Here is a 21,490-nt window from a genome sequence, read left to right as displayed (position 1 = left end):
CTAAAAACAACTTAGCTTACGTGGCTTGCATGCTGAATAACTAATGAATTAACTATGTTCTTCTAGTGAATTCAGGTGTACCATCTAATTACTAAGCTTGATCTTGAGAAAAAATGTGGTGGTGGTGTCGAACGCGCTGCTGACTTATATTGTTCAAACGATCACAACCAAAGAACGAACTCGTATTGGCTTCTGGGTTCTAGAGCCTAAAGACAAGACTGCTAGTCACTATGAAGTTCAAATAAGGTTCGGGCTTTTAATGTGACGAACACTAAGTAACTGGGAACACCTTACTTCGATGAAAAGATTAATGATATGACCTCTTTTAACAAGGACTCAAAGACTCCTTGTCGTCAAGGATAATTTCAATTAGTTTGAAAATAACTATTATGGTTATCACAACCATAATAATATAAAATAATTGAAAACCACCTTAATATTTCTCTCATCCAACGGCTTATAATCCTTCACACTCAATTGCCTCGATTGCACGAGCCGATGTTGTAATATTGGGTCCAAACAATTTTATAAGTTGTGCAAAGGTACAATGGACTAGCCCGACTTGCACAACTTTCGTAATGGATGTTAGTAATTCGATTTTTTGTTCTTAAAGGATATTACTTGCATATTATTATATACTCATTAGGGGTGGGCGCGGTGCAGTTTGGTGCAGTTTCGAGTGAAACCGTAACCAAAACTGAAATGAAACCAAACCGTTTGGTTCGGTTCGGTGCAGTTTCAAACAGTTTCGGTTTGGTTTTTTAGAAAAAAAATGTACAATTTAAAATATACACCTATTTACGCATAAGATGGTCTTATTTTCCTCATATATTAACTACCAAAGTTATTCATCGAGTAATCCAAATAAAACTTCTAGAATTGACATCTTCAATAACCAATCTCACTCCAGTTTCAACAATATAAACTAAGTCAGGATTTTGAGCAGCAATAAGCTTTCTCATACCATCAGCTTATGGCAGAAATAGGACCTCTACCGTTCCAACAAGCAAACTGGACTATGGAAATGGAGATGGGACTTGGACCTGACCAACGAATAACATTTTAGATGTCCTTACCAATTGTAATTCCAGAAAACACAAATGATATCATCATATATCCTTTGAGAGAGAGAGATGTATGGACTCGAATAGTGGTGCAAAATTGAACATGACTAGTGTAGTTGAACTAATTAAAACATAACATTCAAAATGGTGCGGTTTCAGTTTCGGTTTCGGTGCGGTTTTGAAAACCCAAAATCGAAATCAAACCGTTTTCTTTGCCACGGTTCAATTTTGAGACCGCAACCGTTTCAAAACCGCAAAATCAAGCCGTTCGGTGCGGTCCGATTTGATTCGTGTTTCGGTTTCGATTTTTGGTTCCAAGTGCCCACCCATAATACTCATATCATCATATCACATGATGAATGGTGTAATCATTTCATAAGAGAAAAGAACCAAGTGTTGGGGAAAAAAGAAATCACCAATATTAGTTGGAAGGCTTGATTGGATTAATAGTTCTTTTGGTGATAGGGTAGTTGGAAGATAGCCCTTGTGGTAAAAAAAATAGGATTTAAACCCCTGTGGTGAAGTCTGTTAGGATTAGACCCAAAATTAAAATTTTTGCCAACTCTCCGTTAATTGTTAACATATGAGGCTAAATGGATAAAGTTAGCCTCATGTGCTAACAATTGATGAAAATTTCTGTTTTAACCTCATATGTGTGGCTCACATGCTATTAATTAACGGAGGGTTGACGAAATTTTCAATTTTAGGCCTAAATCCTTACGAACTTCACCACATGGGCTTAAATCCTAATATTTTATTTTTTACCACAAGGGCTATCTTCGAACTACCCTATTACTATGGGTACTAATAATCCAATTAGGCCCAGTTGGAATAATACTGAAAAGATTACATGAAGAGTTACCAAGGAGTTGGAAGAAAGATTTAGACGGAAAAAAAATGGAATGAAGGCTCCAAATCCACTTGGGTACCTTTTGAATATGGTTACATGAAAGGTCCAAACTTACTAAACTGGTTTGATTTCTCAAGAAGTCTGGGACCTTCAACCAGTTGGCGTTCGACTATGGGCTCGACACCGTGGTCAGCTTCAATAACTTCGTTACCAGTGCTATGGGCCTAGGAATTAGGCATCCGATAAGCCTCTTGGACCAACTCTTCTTCTCTTGAGTATCTTATTTGTTGGACGATGATCAACAGACGAGAAAGAACCTAGCCACCTTTAAAATCGGATGGGCAACCATGCGTGGCCTTGTCCATTGCACTGATCTCATTATAGCGCCAAATCGATACTACATCCATCTCATTGGATCCATGTCATTGGACTGCTTCTCAACATTGACTGATGTGAAAATAAACTCGACACACAAATTAAACCTTATTAAACATGTAATTGTAGTATTAAGCAAGTAGGAATCGTTCTAGACTAGGGATTAACTAGGGCTGCTAATCAATACAAATAGACTAAAAAACACTAAACTAGACTCTATAGACTCAAAACTAACTCAAAACACTCAAAACAACAACAAACAATAAAAAAGACTCAATTCTAGACCTTACAAGTGGTTTTGACGAAAGTAAGACTTAACTTGACTCAAAAGACTAAAAGAAAACAGATTATGACTCAACTAACAAAACTTAATGAAAGGGGGACTAAAAGAAAACAAATTATGACTCAACTAATAAGACTTAATGAAAGGGGGATTGTTTTTGACGAATTGAAAATTAAAACAAAAACTTTGCATAAAACACTTTAAGAAAACGAATTTGGTGAATTTAAAAGGGTGAAAGGCTAGTTAGAGGGTCATTCTCCACACATAACATATGCAAACAAACCAATTTTCAGTTATTATTCCTTTAAACCATGAATGACAACATTCCAAGTTAACCGTGTTAGCACAAATTAACCATTAGATTTTCCTTATTTCATTGAATTGGATGGGATACGCATCACAACCAAATTATCCTTCTCAAGTCCCCTAACTATGAAAAACATGATAGAAAACATATCAAAGGTCATTAACTTCTTTGAAAATCATAAGCATTGACGAGACATTCGTAACTATGAAAAGCATGATACTCCTGCCAAGGATTTACTTAACACAATCATGACTAATGACTTCCACTACTTGTGAATATAAGTTCATAACGATTATGTGAAACTCCCTTATACTCTAGCATCAAGTTCATGCATGCAAACTAAGTATGCATCCTTAAACAACATACATAAACAAGTTTTAATAACTTAGATAAGCAAATCACATTCAAGACTTAAGAAACAATAATTGGATGTAATCAATTCATATAAAGCATATAATCATGGCTTCGAATTCACCTTAACTATAAAGAAATTAGTTCCTTATGTTCGCAATTAAACAAAGATAACTTAAATTAGACATTGAAAATAAAAGATAGAAAACACCTAAGAACGCTCCAGCAATCCAATGTTGAATGGCAAAGGCATGGTTAAGGGCTTCAAGAATTCTCTCAATTGTATCTGAATATATGGGTGTGTGGTGTAGGAAAATATGGTAGAGGGTGGTGATTTGATTTGTGCAGCAGAGATGTATATTTATAGGGCTGAGGTCCGGCACAATCCTTAAGGATTAAGCTAGGTTTCAGAAATCAAAGTGGAACAAGGATTGTGTAACCAAAACCCAAGTGGAATGGGTTTAAAACAATCAGAAACCAAGGCTAACAAGGATAGGGGATACACAGCTTCTAGAAAGAACATTAAAGGGATCAGGCGCCAGGTTTTAAGGACAAGGAATAGGGCCTTCTAGAAAACTTAAGGGAAAGGTCTTCTAGAAGGGATAAGTGCGGCACCAATGTAGGATAGGGATAAGGCTTCTAGAAACCAATTTTAATGTGTTTTAAATGTATAATTATCCTTTAGAAATAGCTGGAATTAAGGCACAAACTGATTTAGACAAGATAAGATAGGATAAGACTAGATTAGGGGAGGATAAGATAAGATAAGGTTAGTTTGGATAAGATAATGTTGGATAAGGTTTGGATAATGACTCATTCTTTTGAGCTGATTCCTTATCTTCTTTGTCTTGAATTAATTTTTCATTCTTTTTAGCACATTCCTAGCCTCTTGAACTTCAAATTCATCCATCCATCTTGCTCCATTCATAAGCTATCCATTTGGTGCCCAAAACTGCTTCAAAATGCTCCAAATTGCACTTTCTTGCCAACTTTGTCATTTAGACCTACAAACACACGAAAATAGCTTAAAACACTATAATAAGTAGAAACTAGCTATAAAAATGCAAGAAAACAAGCTAACTAAGTCGCATAAATATGCTCATATCATTGACCTGGTGCTCATCCTCTATAACACTACAAGCAGAGGCAGATGGTTCGTCATGAACCCTTCCACTCCTTTCACTTTGTTGGTGGATGAGTTGTACCGCAACTCAAGGGGTAGGTGGTAGGCTACTTTGTGAGGAAGTATGGATGATCCCTAGTGGAGGAGAGCGAGAGTGGCCTTGAATTTTATGGAGGTTGCACTTCCCACCTTCAATCTCTAGTTCTAACAGTGGCGTGAGGCTTGCACTGGCTAAGGCATTCAGTAGCTTTCCCACCACCATAAGTGGGGGCAAGTTTCATATGGTCTTTAACCTGCTTCATGGAGGGGAAGCAAACATCATTGGAGAATCTAATTTTTGAAGGGTTAAAACATAACTAAAGGATACGTTTATGCCTCCATGACTAGATAAAGCATAATGTGCAAAAGAAAGTGTTAGGGCTAGATTGTCCTTCACACAACTCCCATTGTCTTGCCTGTTGGGCAAGTTTTGCTGCTTGGTTTACTGCAACATGAGTTTGAAATTAGTTTGAAAGGTGCATTTGTTGGACCTTTATTAGGCATTCAGGCTCACAATCAAGACTAATAGAGATCTGAGTGTGCCACTGTTACCTTTGTTTAACAGATTGTTCTTATAGTTATTAGATTCATTGATTACTTGCACCACAAGTCACTTAGACTTCTTAGTTCGATTAGATTGTTCACATATGGGTTAAGTATGTATAAAGTTCTTTTTCTTACCTTGTAAACAAGGAATTTTTATTCAATTATCATATGTCCAATTATAGGAAAGTTCATGTCCATTGAAGTGATTTCCTTAATGGCCAACTTGGGTTAACAACAAAGAAATAGAAATAATTAGTATGACAAGATTAAACATATATAAAAACCTTAAAGTAAGTGATGGAAAATGACATGGAGATTAAGTAAGATGCATAAAAGTCAGATCTACTTTACACAAATGCAAATAAGGGAGATTTGGGCAAGGTTTGTCTCCTTGCTGACCACTTCTCCTTGTGTTTTTACAAAAGCAAGCACTTATATTTATATTTAATATAATAACAACAAAGGTTTACAAAAGGGATTTGATACTATAAAAGGGAAGATGTGGCAGAGCTTCTAAAACTGACCCATGAACATGGTGTGATTTGAAACTGCTATGAGTAGTTGCTTATGGATATCTCTTTCTTCCACCATGAAAAACCTGAATCGTCTAGTCTCTTCGGAATTTTTCGTTACTTTTTTTCTCTACTCTTTTCTCTTTTTGGTGTTTGATTTCTATTTCTCTTTGCTCTTTGCTAAGCTTTTCTAGGGTAGAAATATAACTGGAAAAAGGGCAGACAAAAACAAAGCTATCTGGTTTTGTTACTGTTGAGTTCAGAGTATTGAGTGTGTTGAGAGAGTTTTTTGCTTGCTTTCCTTGCTGCTTTTATAGACTTCTTAGCCCGAGTGTCCAAGCTTCCCCTTTCTAATGCATTTCTCTCTCGATGATTGCTTTTGGAATAGGGTGAGTTACCATTTGCTTTTCGTTATTTACCTATCCCTGCCATGGAAAATCACTTTTCACCGAGGGTTAGCTACCCTCTACTCATTGTCACTTCCATCATAGGCTTGATGCCTATTAGTTGCCATATAACAATATTTAAATCCACCCTGGGTTGTCGCCTTCACCAACCCATAACAAAGAAGTTTTTTTCACACCTGAGCCTTAATTGTTTTGAGCCCAATATTAATTATCCACCCAAACAGAAAGCCTTTGAATTCATTCTAAATTCAAATAATACAATACTTGATAGTTGTGAAAGAAATATTCTTTTCTTTGGACTCATTCAGAAGTCTTTTACACCTTCTCTTGAATATAGTGACTTTATATAATTCATACCACACGCATCTTTGAGATGTGGATTTGGTGAACCAAGATGCATTTAGTGGTTTTAAGAATTTAAAACACTTTAAAATTCATAATTGGTATAATAAACGCTAAGGTTCTAAAAAACACTAGGCACTAGTCGAGCGGTGGGCTAGAGCCTAGTGTCTAGACGAGAGCTTAGACAAACTAGGCAGATTTAAATAAATGTATTATACCATATACATAAGTAACTACTTATGCTTAAAAAAATATACTTTTATTTTTCTTAGTTTTTAGTTGATAAAAACAGTCGAAGGCAGAAATTTGTTGGGCAATTATATGCATGAGGGTACATTATAAGTTGTTTGTACCATACTTAACCAACCCCGAAACTACCAAGCATCGATCAACTTTATACCTTCAAGGACCCACTGTGCCTTAGCACAATTGTTTCCCTCCAACCAGGAGGCTAATCACAGAACGAAACGTGTCAACATCAAATAAAGCTCATAGAGTCCCACATTGACGACAGACAAAAGCCGGAGACTCTTCTCAACTATAAAAGAAGATTATTCTCCAACAGTTAATCCCTAACTATCATTACGGTACTTAAACTCGTCTAGAGTGTGGAAGCAAAATCTATTTGTGGTCTCTTCCACATTTTTTACTAGTAAAAAAAAAAGCGAATAATTAATTAAGTAACTAATTAGTTATTAATGAACTAATTAATTAGTTATTAATTACTCAAATAATTAGTTATTAATTAATCAATTAATTAGTTATTAATTAATCAATTAATTAGTTATTAATTAAATTTGACACGTGGAGGAACGACACTTTAGGTTGTTCCAAAGTCTCGCTGATTCTGTGCATCAACATTTGGCGTTGTCGGTGGGAACAACACTTATTCCTACTCTTGAAGGAAAAATTTGTGAAAACAAGTTCATTTGAGCAACATCTATGCATGCAATTAACAATTATAGGCGAAATCATGCTTGTATGCACTCAAAAATAAAACTTTACCCAAGAAAGAACTGTAGAGGGAAGGCTAAGGGTAAAGATGGGAAAGGCACTTTGATTGTAATACATGATAGCTGGTAATAAGCACAAGTCACTGAAAGCATGATTGTCAAATAGTTAACTATTTAGATATGTTATCATTTTAATGTAATTTTAATTTTATAAGATTGTAACTACAAATGCTACGAGAACTATAGGGGTGCTCTTTAATCAAGTTATTAATGGGCCTTGGATTACATTTAAAGATTATCCAAAAGAGCAAATGGATGAATTGTATGGTCGTTTTAAGGGAACTAGAGACACTTACACGTGTTCTGAAGAAGAGATGAGGGTTGCTTTTGAACTACATATTAAAACAAGATATGCCGATTGGATGAGCACATTGAGGAATTCAGTTTTTCACAAGTACAAGACTACTGGGGAGAGATACATTAACTGCCCATCAAATGTATTTAAAGATGTAACATCCCACATCGTCCAGGGGAGTGATCCTTAAATGTATATTCCCATCCCTACTTAGCACGAGGCCTTTTGGGAGTTCACTGTCTTCGGGTTCCATCGAAACTCCGAAGTTAAGCGAGTAGCGCGTGAAAGCATTCCCATGATGGGTGACCCACTGGGAAGTTCTCGTGTGAGTTCCCAGAAACAAAACCATGAGGGTGTGGTCGGGGCTCAAAGCGGACAATATCGTGCTACGGTGGTGGAGCGGGCCTGGGATGTGGTGGACCTCGGGCCGGGATGTGACAAAAGATGTTTGGTGTAAAATGGTTGAAAAATGGGAGAAGCCTGAATGGAAGGTAAAAGTTTTATTTAAGCAATATCATCTTGTGATGGTTAATGTATTATTTTCCTTACATGTAGATGCTTACCATGAGATGATTGGGTTTTAACTTTGCTTTCTTTTTCATGCAGAAACAAAGTGTGCAAAATGCGTGCAATAGGGAGTAGTCCACAAATGTGCACACCACAGGTTCAGTTCCAATGGCAAAGTACAGAAAAGATGAGTAAAAATACTATGCTTATGCTTTGTTTCCATACCATCATTCTTGCATATTTAAAATTTATTTAACGAACTTTTTTTTAATCTTAATAGCTTGATCATAGTAGAATTGAACCTAGCTCGATTGATTGTTTCAAAAAATTCCATGTGAGTAAGCGTAAGAGTGAAGGTGAAGGAACTTGGGCAAGTGAAAAGGCTAAAGAACTTTATGTATGTTATCACAATTTCAATATGTTTTTTACATGATATTGTGTGTATTACTTATGCTTACATATTACAATTTTATTGAAGGAAAAAATGGACAACAAAAAGAATACTGCTATCGAAGAACAAAATGAAGTAAATGATTGGGTCATATACAAGGAGGTGATTGGTGGCCCAAGTCATGGTCGTCTTCTTGGTGTAGGTGCTGGCTTTAGTACTAAAGATGCATATCTCTCAAATAGCTAAAGTTGTAATTAACATATGTGCTTAGAACGTGTAGAAAGCCATGAGCAATTGAAGGGCCAAGTCAACACTTTAACAGATAAGTTGAATTCTTTGCAAGAATTAGTTTAAAGACTGATGCCAACAACTCAAATAATTATGCACGCTCAAGACCATCTACTTCTATGGTAAATTGTTTTATTTCATTTTTATTATTTGTCTTACTGTTGAATACTATATTATTTCTTTACTTAAGTACTCTCTTTATTGTTTGTTTGATAGGAGAATGTTGAAAGTTGGTCAGATGCTCTTCATTTTGATATTACCAAATATCTGAACTTGTTAAGTTTTATTCGTGGGGTATTTTTTTTTTCCAATTTAAGTATTGTCTATTTTCTTTTTTAAAATTTTATGAATAATTTTGTTTGGATGTTGAGAAATTTAATACAATGGTTTGGTTAATTTATTAGTAACAATTACATACCTATTTTTATCATTTTTTAATTTCAATATATAATTTAATTATAAATAGAATAATAACTTTTTCGATTGTAAATTCCTCTCGTTAATGTGCACATTTCTAACGAAAACGTTCTTATAGGAAATACTAATTTTCAACCAAATATTGGTTACGAAAAAATATGCGATGACTAAATATGGTCAATAATATATATTTCCAACGAAGCTTCATCGTTAGAAATATATATTACTGACGATACTTCACCATTGCAAATATGTATCATCGACGAGGCTTCTTTGTCGAAAATATATATATTCTCGACGAAGCTTGTCATTGCAAATATGTATTACCGAGAAAGCTTCACCATTTGAAGTACATATTTTCGACGATGCTTGATCATCGTAAATATGTTTTTGTGCCTATTTCTGTCAAGCCATTACGTATTTTTGACAACCTTGTATGGTCGGTAATTTTAATTGCCATGATTGTGCACTCTTGTAAATAAAAATTATTTTGTTGGATAAAGATTTTCTGACATAATTGTTTGATCGGAAAAAAGTCATTGTAAAAAATATTTGTCGTCGTTTGAAAAGTAATTTCGACAACTCTATAATTATTTATGACCACATTTCCATGTCGAAAATAAAATAAGTTTGCCATTTTGAAAATTCATTTCCGATAAAAAAAACTAACTACTAACGACAAGTCCTGTGCGTCGAAAATGAATTAATTCCGATGGCTAGTTGGAAAAAAAATATTTCCAATGGATCAATTTGCGATGCCTAGCGAGGGATTTTTTCTGTCGTAAATAAGTATTTATGACGGTAAAATGCATTTTTCGATGACATTAGACCCTCGCTAATGACACTTCGTTTTGTAGTGAAATTATCCTTCACACTCTCTATGGCAGGCCATGTGGGTTCATTGGGCTTTCATGTCCTTTGTGTTTTCAAGTTGTTATACAACTTGAGTCATTGGACTTGACATTCGCAGCCCATTGGGCCTTGAGGCCCAAAACTAACCCGAGGTCTAAAACGAACTTATTCATTTGATTCATTAACATATTAATTAATCCTAGCCGTAAATAATTAAACCATTTAATTATCCTTACTCATCTCCATTGTTTCTTCAATCTCTACCTTACACGGTGTATGATCCATTAAGTTCCCTTTAGCGAGGCAGTGGGCGATTAGAACTCTTCAAATCGATTGTGGATGGAAACTTACTTTTCAATTCGCCCTTTAGTGATTGTACACCTTTAGGGCTTCCACAAACCATGAGTGACACCTAGCAGTATGTCATGGCTACCTAAGCTAATCAGAAAATGTGGAGAACCTATTCAGTTTGGGATTACAATGCAATACAGTCTTTATCTAATACAATACTCTTGACCACATTGTTTGATTTGATAGTTTATTCATGTCTACTATCCAATGTGATTCTCCTACTTATATGATTAACTTGAATGTGATTTGGAACGAATTCCTAAATCTCATTCATACTCTGGCCAGAGATTCTTAATCATATCATAGAGTATTCTCCTTCAAACGGTTTGCAAGTTAGAGATCCCTTGTTGTGCATTCACTTGCCTTCATGGTTAAGTGGCTTAACCCCAACTATGTCGTGGACATCTTTTGACGGAGTGACTTTGACATAGTCAAAGATCAATGACCTAACCATAAGATAACTATGATGCCTAAGGTCAAATGACTACTTTGCATTATCCCAACCATGAGTTTTCATGTGACATGAGTATGAGAACTCCTTGTTGATCGTGTTCAGTGGACTCATTCTTTATTGAGCACCTACATGCTTATCTTCGTGTTAGTTACACCAATTACTCGAGACCAATCACTCTCTATAAGATAAGACATAGCACGCACTAATCTTAACGAACTGTCAATGCCAAATTGGCAATCCTATGATCATTAATGTTTAGGATATGTATATGAAAAAGAATGCTCTCATGAATCTAACTTCTTTAGATCACATTCTCTTAATTACATATTCCTTGGACTTATCGCTTAAGCATATAACATTTATATGAGATAGCTTTAAACAATAATCTCTACCCTTTATATTAAACTAGATTAGTTTAACATGTGAAATGTCCGTAAAGTATCATCATATGATTGGCTTTAGGGCATATTTCTAACAACTTTCATCAGCTTTGTCAACCTAGTTTCCATTGTTCATACACTCTCTTTTGATTAGGCATCATTTTCCAACATAGGGAACGAATGAAGCCATAACACGCAGAATGATACCCTCTTGTGCCTTGTGTGAGCCACCGAAGGAAGAAAAGAAAGAAGTTTTCCTTTCAAGATAAGGTCGAAGAGTTAGAGGTTCAAAACAACAAGATAGTAATGAGGAATGAAATCTTCCAAGAACAGTTTGAGAAGATTTTTGGGATGCTCCACGAGGCTAAGGGATGCTCCACGAGGCTAACCAGACTTAATCTTACTGGCCCATCGCCTTTGTGGATGTTAACTATCACATGGGTGCCCCCCAACACGGAGGGTCACATGTCTTTAACATGGATGCTCCTAATGAAAAGTGACCTCCCTATGAATGTGTTGATCAACGCGAGACTTCTCTTAATCCAGCTGTTTCGATCCGAAGCAAGAGAAGTGGAGGGAAACACCTCCTTGTAGAATGAGTGGAAGGATCAAGAGCCGTTTTACCATGACTGTTGAGACTTCTTGAGGCAGTGTCAGCAAAAACTTATCCATATAGGCTCAAGGATCAATGACCCAATAATCATTGAAGGACTTGGTCCCTTACCGCGGCCTAGGCCAGCCCTTAATCCAGGAAATGAATGATAAGCCTTGGGGCAACAAAAATGCGTAGGAGACTTGAGGGACTTTTAACAGGCACATTCTGACAGCCAATATGTTATGTCCAAAGAAAGGCCACATGTCTTTGAGCGATCTTCCCTACTTTCAAGAATGATGGAAACATACAAAAGAAAACTTCAATGACTCCTGACTTCACTCAGGATCCCCTTATCCTACAGCTCCTTGAGGAAGTGAACAAGTTGAAGGTCGAGCATCATGCTTGGATACCTAACTGGAATCAGCCAAAGCGACTGTCTGATAAGGAGGATCCTTTGCACTCCTCTATGAAGAGAAACAAAATAGAAACTTGTCTTGCAATCATATACTAGGAGAGAAGATCCAATTGAATATATCCATCTATTTGAATCCACCATGAAATATCGAAGATACAATCATATGGAACGATGTCTCATTTTTCCCTCAATTCTCTCTGGTGGAACTCTTAATTAGTATTGTCGTCTTTAACCTGATATGGTAGATTCATTTGTTGAGCTAAGAAGACTCTTTGTGGCTGATCACTTACACTCCGCTGATGAGTTATACACCATTCGTTAGAAATCAGATGAGTCATTACGTGGATATGCCAGTCGCTTCAACCACAAGTACTCTCATTGCGCTGAGGTAGATGACAAAACACCACTCAGGGCCTTCACGGTAGACATGTATGAATACTTCAAGTACAGGATCAATGTTAACACTTGGAAGACTTACCCTGAGGTGATGACGCAAGCTTACAGTCATGCTTGTGCCAAGGCAAGAACATACCAAGAGAACCCTCATATGGTAAACCCTTATCAACAAATGGGGAACGAATGTCAAGTTCTACCAAGTGAGAAGGTTTTGGCCATCTAGACACTCATTACATCCTCTCCTGCCCCAGTTAGCAACATGCCAGTTCACCAAGCTTATTTGCATCTTGGCAAGATGAAGGATTTTTACTCTCAGTAAGCTTATTATAGCAAGAGGAATAAAGGTCCATATTAAGAAATTCAGGGGTGAACGTACCTTCAATTGTTATGACCATGGGGTCATGCATCACTTTTTCAAAGTGGAGGAATGCGTACTGAAGAAAATGCTATTATAGAAAGGCATACGCATGACAAATGTTTCAACCTTCAACCATTTGGTATCCTTTGTAACACAAGCCATTTGACAAATAATTAATGAAGAGGCAATTCAAACAACTTCGTCTAAGTCTTTTGCATTCCTAACATTGGAACACTTAGTCTAACTCTGAGCTACCTCTATACTCTAACTTAGAGCTTTAACATACATACTTCAACACCAAGTAAGTGGAACACTTAGTCTTTTGCATTCATAAGCATCACTTACATTAATCAACATAAACTTCATACCCTTAAAAACATTCATACATAAACTAACTGAACTACGAAAGGGTGTAATTTTCCTTTCGCCATGTGTTACAATGTGCCTCAGCAACTCGCCGTTCTTTCCACCAACCAAGTGATGAAAACACTAATCTTTGTATCACCAACTAGGTGATGAAGATTACAACCAGTTCTTTAAGAAACAATTTTGAGTTTTAGTAACTTGCCACTCTTCTTACCAACCAGGTGATGAAGGAACTCACCTTTATATCACAAACCAGGTGATGAAGAGCACAACCAATACTCTAATAAACAATTTTGAGTTTTGGCAACTTGCCATTCTTCTTATTAACCAGGTTATGAAGGAACTCACCTTTGTATCACCAACCAGGTGATGAAGAGCACAACTAATACTTTAATAAACAATGTTGAGATTCAGCAAGGGGAACTCACATTTGTATCACCAACCAGGTGATAAAGAGCACAATTAGTACTTTAATAAACAATGTTGAGATTCAGCAACTTGCCACTATTCTTACCAACTAGGTGATGAGGGAACTCACCTTTGTATCACTAACCAGGTGATAAAGAGTACAACTAGTACTCTAATAAACAATATTGAGATTCAGCACTTTTCTTACGAACTAGGTGAAGAAGGAACTCACCTTCGTATCACTAACCAGGTGGTGGAAGATACAACTAGTACTTTAATAAACATTTTTGCCTCGGCAACTTGCCATTTTTCTCACCAACCGGGTGATGAAAGAACTTACCTTCCTTTCACCAACTAGGGAAGAACAGTACAACCTGCACTTGTAGATTCTTAGCATTCATAAGCGGTTGAAAATTTTCAAGCCTTACAACTCGGAAAAGGTATATACAAACTCAACAAAGCCTTCCACACTCTTGCTCAAGAGTGTGGAAGCAAAATCGTATTATATGGTTCAACAAATCTTCAACAACTACAACACGTAGATTGTCTTCTACACTCTTGCTCAAGACGTTGAAGCAAAATCGTATTATATGGTTCAACAAACCTCCAACAACTACAACATGTAAATTGCTTTCCACACTCCTACTCAAAAGTGTGGAAGCAAAATGTATTTATATGGTTCCTCTGAACTTTCAACTACTACAACATGTATATTAAGCAAAATCTATTTATGTGGTCACTTCCACATTTTTTACTAGTTAAAAAAACAAAATTAATTAATAATTAATTAAGTAACTAATTAGTTATTAATTAAATAATTAATTAGTTATTAATTACTCAAATAATTAATTAATTGATAATTATTAATTAATCAATTAATTAGTTATTAATTAAATTCAACATGTGGAGGAACGACACTCTACGTTGTTCCAAAGTCTCACTGATTCTGTGCATCAACATTTGGTGCTGTCTATAGGAACGACACTTATTCCTACTTTCACCAGCTTCGTCAAGCTAGTTTCATTGTTCGTACACTTTCTTTTGATTAAGCATCTTTTTCCAATATGGGGAGCAAAGGAAGCCACAACATGCAGAACGATACCCTTTCGTGCCTAGTGTAAGACATCAAAGGAAGGAAAGAAAGAAGTTTGCTCTTCAAGCTAAGGTCGAAGAGCTAGAGGCTCAGAACAACAAGATAGTAATAAGGAATGAAATCCTCTAAGAACAGTATGAGAAGATCTTCGGGATGCTCCATGAGGCTAAGCAGACTCAATTCACAAGCCCATCGCTTTTGTGGATGTTAACTATCACATGGGTACCCCCTATCACGGAGGGTCACCTGTCTTTAATATAGATGCTCTTAATGAAGAGCGACCTCCTCATCAATGTGTTGATCAACGTAAGACTTCTCTCAACCCAGCTGTTTTGACCCGAAGCAGGATAAGTGGAGGGAAACACCTCCTTGCAAAATGAGTGGAAGGATCAAGAGCCTTTTTATCATAACTTTCGAGACTTCTTGAGGCAGTGTCGAGAAAAACTTATCCACATAGGCTCAAGGAAGCACCTCCCCGTTAATTAGTTATTAATTAAATTCGACATGTGGAGGAAGCCAACAAAAGCTTCAATATGTGAGATACAACTACAACATGTAGATTGTCTTCTACACTCTTGCTCAAGAGGGTGGAAGCAATATCAATTTATGGCATACCACACTTTGAAGGGTAGAGCTTCCCACACCCTTGAAGGGAGGAGGCTTTCCACACTTTGAATGGTAGAGCTTCCCACACCCTTGAGGGGAGAGAGCTTCCCACACCCTTGAAGAGATGAAGCTTCTCAAACTTTGAAGGGTAGAGCTTCCCAAACCTTTGAAGGGAGGAAGCTTGCCACACTTTGAGGGGTAGAGCTTCCCACACCCTTGAAGGGAGGAAGCTCCCACACCCTTGAGGGTATGGAAACTCCCACACCTTGAAGGGAGGAAGCTTCCTACACTTTGAAGGGTAAAGCTTCCCACACTTTGAAGGGTAAAGCTTCCCACACCCTTGAAAGGAGGAAGCTTCACACTTTGCCTAACTACCAAAAACTCAAAAAGCCTTCCACACCCTTGATCAAGAGTGTGGAAGCAAAATATATTTATGTGGTTTAAAAAAGCTTCAACCACAAAAACCCTTCACTCATAGACCTTCCCCAATTGAACTCAAAAGCTTCACACCTTTGTGGCTACCAAACTAAACAAAGCCTTCCATACCCTTGGGCAAGATTGTGGAAGCAAAACCTATTTATATGATTTCTTCCACATTGGATCACTCAAGCTATATACCTATAAAGGCAAAGAACCCACAACTAAAAAACCTACAAACAAAGAACTTACAACCAAGAACCTACAACTAATGGACCCCCAACAAAAAACCTTCACCTATTAAACCATAACAAGAAGGAATTGGGCCTGATAAAAATATATGTATATTTGGGCTGAAGTATGTGCACTAAAAGGGCAAGACAATATTTGGAGTCTTTGTTCCTTCGATGACTAAAAAAATCAAGGTACCTCCTTCGGTAATCCTCCTCGCTCAGAGGATTTGGGGGACTCCTACTATGTGCAATTATAATTCGGTACTCAGAAGTTTCGTGGTTACTCAATGACTTGGATTTTTACAAGTCCCCAACCGAGAAACTTTGCTCACTCGAGAACTTGGGGGGAGCATTATTTGTATCATACTTGACCAATTCCGAAACTACCAAGCATCGATCAACTTTATACCTTCAAGGACCCACTGAGGGGTTCATGCTGAGGCACCCCTGCCGAAGCATAAGTGTTTCCCTTCAACCAGGAGACCAATCACAGAACGAAACGTGTCAACGTCAGAACAAACTTAGGGTGAATCATGTACATCTTGTGTTTGCTTCCCTATCTCTATCTCTTTACATATTATCCACACTAGGTGACCGGAGCAACTGAGCGAAAGTCACAAACTTGATATTTTATGCTGTTCCAAAGTCTTGCTGATTTTGTGCATTAACATAAGTATTCTGAGAATTGGCAAAATTGAGAGAGGGGAAGAAAAGGTGGTAGGAATAAACTTTTTTAGGTGTAGCTATACTAAAGTAAGTAGCTGGCCTAGCCTTTGGTTCCCGTAACCAAGTTTTTCTTTTTCACTTCTTAAAGTGTGCTATTAATATGTAGTATAGACATAACCAAAACAAAATAAAAAATATAGATATTATTGGTGGGAGACAGTTGGGTCTTAAAAGAGAAAAAATAATAATAAAAATGAAAAGTTAATCATTAAAAAAATTGAAACGAAAAGTTAGAAAGGAAGAAGAAGATGGTGGGCTCTTTTGTTGTGGTCAAACTAGATGGTGAGTTCTTAAAATGAAAAGATTGAATAAAAAACTCAAGGAGCAACTGACAACTTTTGGCAAAACGATACCGTGTATACAAGCCATCTTCTTCTTCGATGAGTCGTCGGTCTGCATCTGAAAAATTCCAGATTCAAGCATAGCTTCTTAAAAACCCTCACCTAGTCCCGTCTATTCCCGCCTAACTCCGTCAAGAAGTAGCCTAACAAGCTTCCTGATTTTCCGACCAATTAAGAAATAGTCGTGACGGCAACACACCGTCTAACGCCTAGTCCCTGCCTAAGCTGCTTTTTAGAACATTGGTACACTAGCACTATGTTTAGGGCTAGTTTGGTATTGCTGTGTTTTGAAAAAAAGCTGATGTGAGAATAAGCGGCTGTGCTGTGAGAATAAGCGGCTGTGAAATAAAGCCAGTAGAGTGTTTGGTAAACTTTTTTGTGAAAGTGCTTTTGGAAAAAAAAAGCAGGATGATAGTGTGTCTTTTCATTAAAGGAGCACTATAGCTCCGTGTGCTTTGAAAAAACTGGCTTTTTTTCAAAGCAGCAAATAGCAGCTTCAGCTTTTCCTTTGATTTTCAGCTTATTCTCATAACAGCTTCCAAAATAAGCCCTTTTTTTTCAGTTTACCAAACACAAAAATGACCCTCAGCTTTTTTTCACAGTGACTTTTTTTAAAATCACCTCAATTCCAAACGGGGCCTTAGTCAAGCAATGGATCCCACTCACGTGCCACCCCAGCGGACTAACATATTTCTTGACGGAATTCTAACATATGGACCACTTTAATTTGTGACAATTAATTTTAAGAACAAGATTGATCAATTTTCAATCTCACGGATCAAATGAGAACTTAGATTAATTTGAAGGACCACTGAGCTCAATTGGAGTTGCATTAGTCGTAATTATTCGTAGGGTTTGACATTGGTTTTATATGAACATGAAATTAAGCTATTCAATATGGATTAGGGGTGCAAGTTGGATGACATTGCAATTCAAATTGAAAATTTCCGTTCTGAGTCCAAACATTTTAAAATTCCAAAATTTTGGATGACAATTGGCATATACATATCTAATTCAAAATTCTGACTTTCAGATCCGAAATTTCTCAAACTTAGTACTATAAAAAAAATTCATGCATTCTTATTTTATAATATTTGTTGTTAGGTTTAGATTTTTTTTCCTTTTCTAAATTTGTATATTTAATCATCTTATTACAATAATTTAGGGGAAGGGAGTTTTGAACCTTGGAAGTATGGATAGAAATCTAACACCCTATCTACTAGGATATTGGACCACACGCAAATTATCTTGTCTAGTATGATTTTATGTCATATGTACTTGTAACAGCCTACAAATATCACCAAAAAAAAAATAAAATTGAATGGTAGATAAATAAAAGATTGAAAATTTCTAAAACATTGCAAAATGTAGAAGATCCGAATTGTCACATCCCAGCTCGGGCGGAACCACTTCCCAGGCTTGACTCCACCGTAGCACGATATTGTCCGCTTTAAGCCCCGACCACGCTCTCATGGTTTTGTTTCTGGGAACTCACACGAAAACTTCCCAGTGGGTCACCCATTCTGGGATTGCTTTCATGCGAACTCGCTTAACTTCGGAGTTCCGATGGAACCCGAAACCAATGAGCTCCCAAAAGGCCTCATGCTAGGTAGAAATGCGAATATACATATAAGGCTTAGATGATACACTTCCCTGGACGATGTGGGATGTTACACGAATTATGTTCCGAAAATTTTAATTCCCAAAACCTTTTGAATTGACATTGGAATGCTAATTTCCATATGATCCGACATAAATACTATCGATTCCAAAAATTCTGATTACTCGAAAATTCCAAAATCAGAACTAAAATTTGATTATGAAACTTTTTAAATTGGTATTGGAATGCTTATTTCCAAAGGAACTTTAACGAAAAACCATATTTTTACACTAAAAAGTCAATCCTGGCAGTATTCAATTTATCCTTTATTTTGTCATTATCGTTAAAACTCAAAATTTTCAAGCTATTTTCATTAGTTTTTCTTATTTCCAATATGATTCCACCATAAATGGAATGAAAGAACTACTTCATATAGTTTCTACTGTAGTCTTAGGCTTTAATGAGTCCCTTTTACCATTAGACCGTAATACTAAATAACAATCTGCTCTTGAACTTAAGACTCTGGGCGTCGCATGCTCCATCTAGTAAGTTGTCTTGGACAATTATTTTGATGAACTGTCATTAAACTAAAATGAATTTGTCATAGAAAAAACCCCATTTGATAAAGGACCCAACTCAGCCATCAAATACAAATTAGACATCTTTTGACACCACATGCAAATTAGCCTTGCAAACATAACCAAGAAATGGGCATTTCTTCAATTTATTAGAAATTCAAGCCAACAAAGAAACGTGAAATCTCTGATCAGAAAAATTATTACATCCATATACACATAACTCAATAATCTAAAAGCACTAAAACAACAAATCAATTAAACCAAGAGCTGTAATTTACGTTATCATCGCTATCACTCTTACAAATCAGTCAACATATCCTGCCAAAAATAGTCATCAATCGACCCAAACCCATCAAGAAACTCATCAGAAAACTCAATATCCTCGTGTATATTCGGAATTCCCTTCCCCGACGTTGTCATGCCCTCCTGCTCCTCCTCCTCCTCCTCCTCCTCCTCCTCCTCATCCTGCTCCATAGCTGTCACAACCTTACTCCCACCACCACTCTTCTCGTCCTCAACCGCCGGCATGTGCCCTTCGAACAGCGCCATGTGCCCGAACAGCTTGCTCTTCCTCGAGAAGCTCGTGCCGCACGTGCACCGCCACCTAGCCTCGCCGCAGTGCTTCAAGTGGCTCTTCAAATCCGCCACCACCGAGAAGCTCCTTTTGTTGCACCGGTTGCACGAGTACATTTTTGGGCAGTGGCTCCTCTTGAAATGATTCTTCACGCAAATCACCGACTTCAACGCCCGGAACTTCCCGTGCGCCTTGTTCCGGTTGCACCCGACGTACGGGCACGAGAACCGGGAATTCCTGCTCAACTCGGCCGGGGTCTTATCCGGTTTGGTCAACGCCTCGGGGGTCTTGAACCGGTTCCCGTGGGCCCGCATGTGCATTCTCAAATTCGCATCTCGCTTGAAACCCTTCCCGCAAATCTCGCAGTAATGGATGTGCTCCGCCAGCAGCTCCATCGCGTCCACCTCCACAATCTCGCCGCCGTCTGCGTCATACTTTCCACAATCGTTCACTTCTATCTCTTTCTTGACCTCGGAAGCCTCGATTTTAGCGGAGTGTGTTCGGGTCGGGTCCGATGAGGGTATCGAGTTCTGAGAGAAAGCCAACAGAGCGGCGCCGTTTGAGATGATTTCGTGGATGGCGGAAGCGATGCCAGTGGAAACCATGTCCATCTGGTCCTTGCTGATTAGAGCGTTGGCGTGGATTGATTCGGTGAGGAAGCTTTGCAGCGAATCCATTCTTGTTCGGACCATCGAGAGATTCCGGAGCGGGGCTGCTGGATCCTCATTCGTAGACTGGACGAGGTTCTCCGGCGGAGTAAGAAAAGGTTGACCTGGAAACGACATCGTGCCGACACAATCTCAAGACTCCAACAGAGTTCTTTTGGTCAATACTTCATTATGAAAGGTTTCCGAAACATATGAGAAGAAACCACCACAAAGATGGGGGCCACCGAACAAGTGGGGCAAAGTTTGGTGGTTCATCTGGAACCGTTGAATGAGGCGGGGATATGTGGGCCAAAGGCAACAGTGGCCCTCGAATAATGAAGAAATTTGCTAATATAATTAAAACACGAGTGGTACACCATTTGTTTTTATATGATGAAAAATTTTATTTTTTAAGTTACTAACTTTTTAATACACATATCTTACTAATTGTATCATAACACGTGATGTACCACTTTATATTCCGATCATATTTAAAAATGTCTCGAATAACAGGCGTGTGGACCCCAAAGCGGGTTGATAGCAAGTTACAGAAACAGATACATCTTCTCCGCAATAGTTTTAGGTCTTTTTTTATCCAATAGTTTTAGGTCTAATAGGAAATCATACTGCAATTTAGTATTACGGTTTAATAATATTCTTCTGTAATAATTGAATAAGGCGGAGATATGTGGGCCAAAGAGCAACAATGGCCCTCGAATAATAGGTCGTGTGGACCCCAAAGTGGGTTGAGAGCAAGTTACATAAACACATACAATCTCGTTTGGATATGCTTTTAAAATGATTGAAAATGCTTTTAGTGAAAATATTTTTGGAAACAGTCCTTAGAGAAAATGTTAGTAAATCCTAAAAAAGTACTTAAAGTGTTTTTTGGAAGAAGCATATATATGGTGCTTCTTATAGAAATCACTTAAAATGCTTTTAGAATCCAAAAACATTTTTTTAAAAGCACTTTTAGTTATTTTAAAAGTA

At 37.3% G+C, this 21,490-nt stretch overlaps 1 protein-coding gene across 1 annotated transcript; it reads right to left on the bottom strand.

Annotated features, from left to right (window-relative positions):
• Positions 1 to 19,398: 19,398 nt before the first annotated feature.
• LOC103436600 (zinc finger protein STOP1 homolog) lies at positions 19,399 to 20,992 on the bottom strand. Its single transcript, XM_008375045.4, has one exon. It carries the CDS (start codon positions 20,636 to 20,638, stop codon positions 19,577 to 19,579), a length of 1,062 nt encoding a protein of 353 aa, XP_008373267.3. The 5' UTR covers positions 20,639 to 20,992; the 3' UTR covers positions 19,399 to 19,576.
• Between the last annotated feature and the right edge of the window lie 498 nt (positions 20,993 to 21,490).

Source organism: Malus domestica, chromosome 01 (genome assembly GCF_042453785.1).
Source record: "Malus domestica chromosome 01, GDT2T_hap1".
NCBI classification, from domain to species: Eukaryota; Viridiplantae; Streptophyta; class Magnoliopsida; order Rosales; family Rosaceae; genus Malus; species Malus domestica.
The sequence above is the reverse complement of the archived record's forward strand: the minus strand, read 5'-3'. Positions and strand labels throughout refer to the sequence as shown.

Excerpts from the sequence above, each read along its gene's own strand:
- LOC103436600 (XM_008375045.4), bottom strand. The coding sequence starts at position 20,638 with ATGTCGTTTCCAGGTCAACCTTTTCTTACTCCGCCGGAGAACCTCGTC.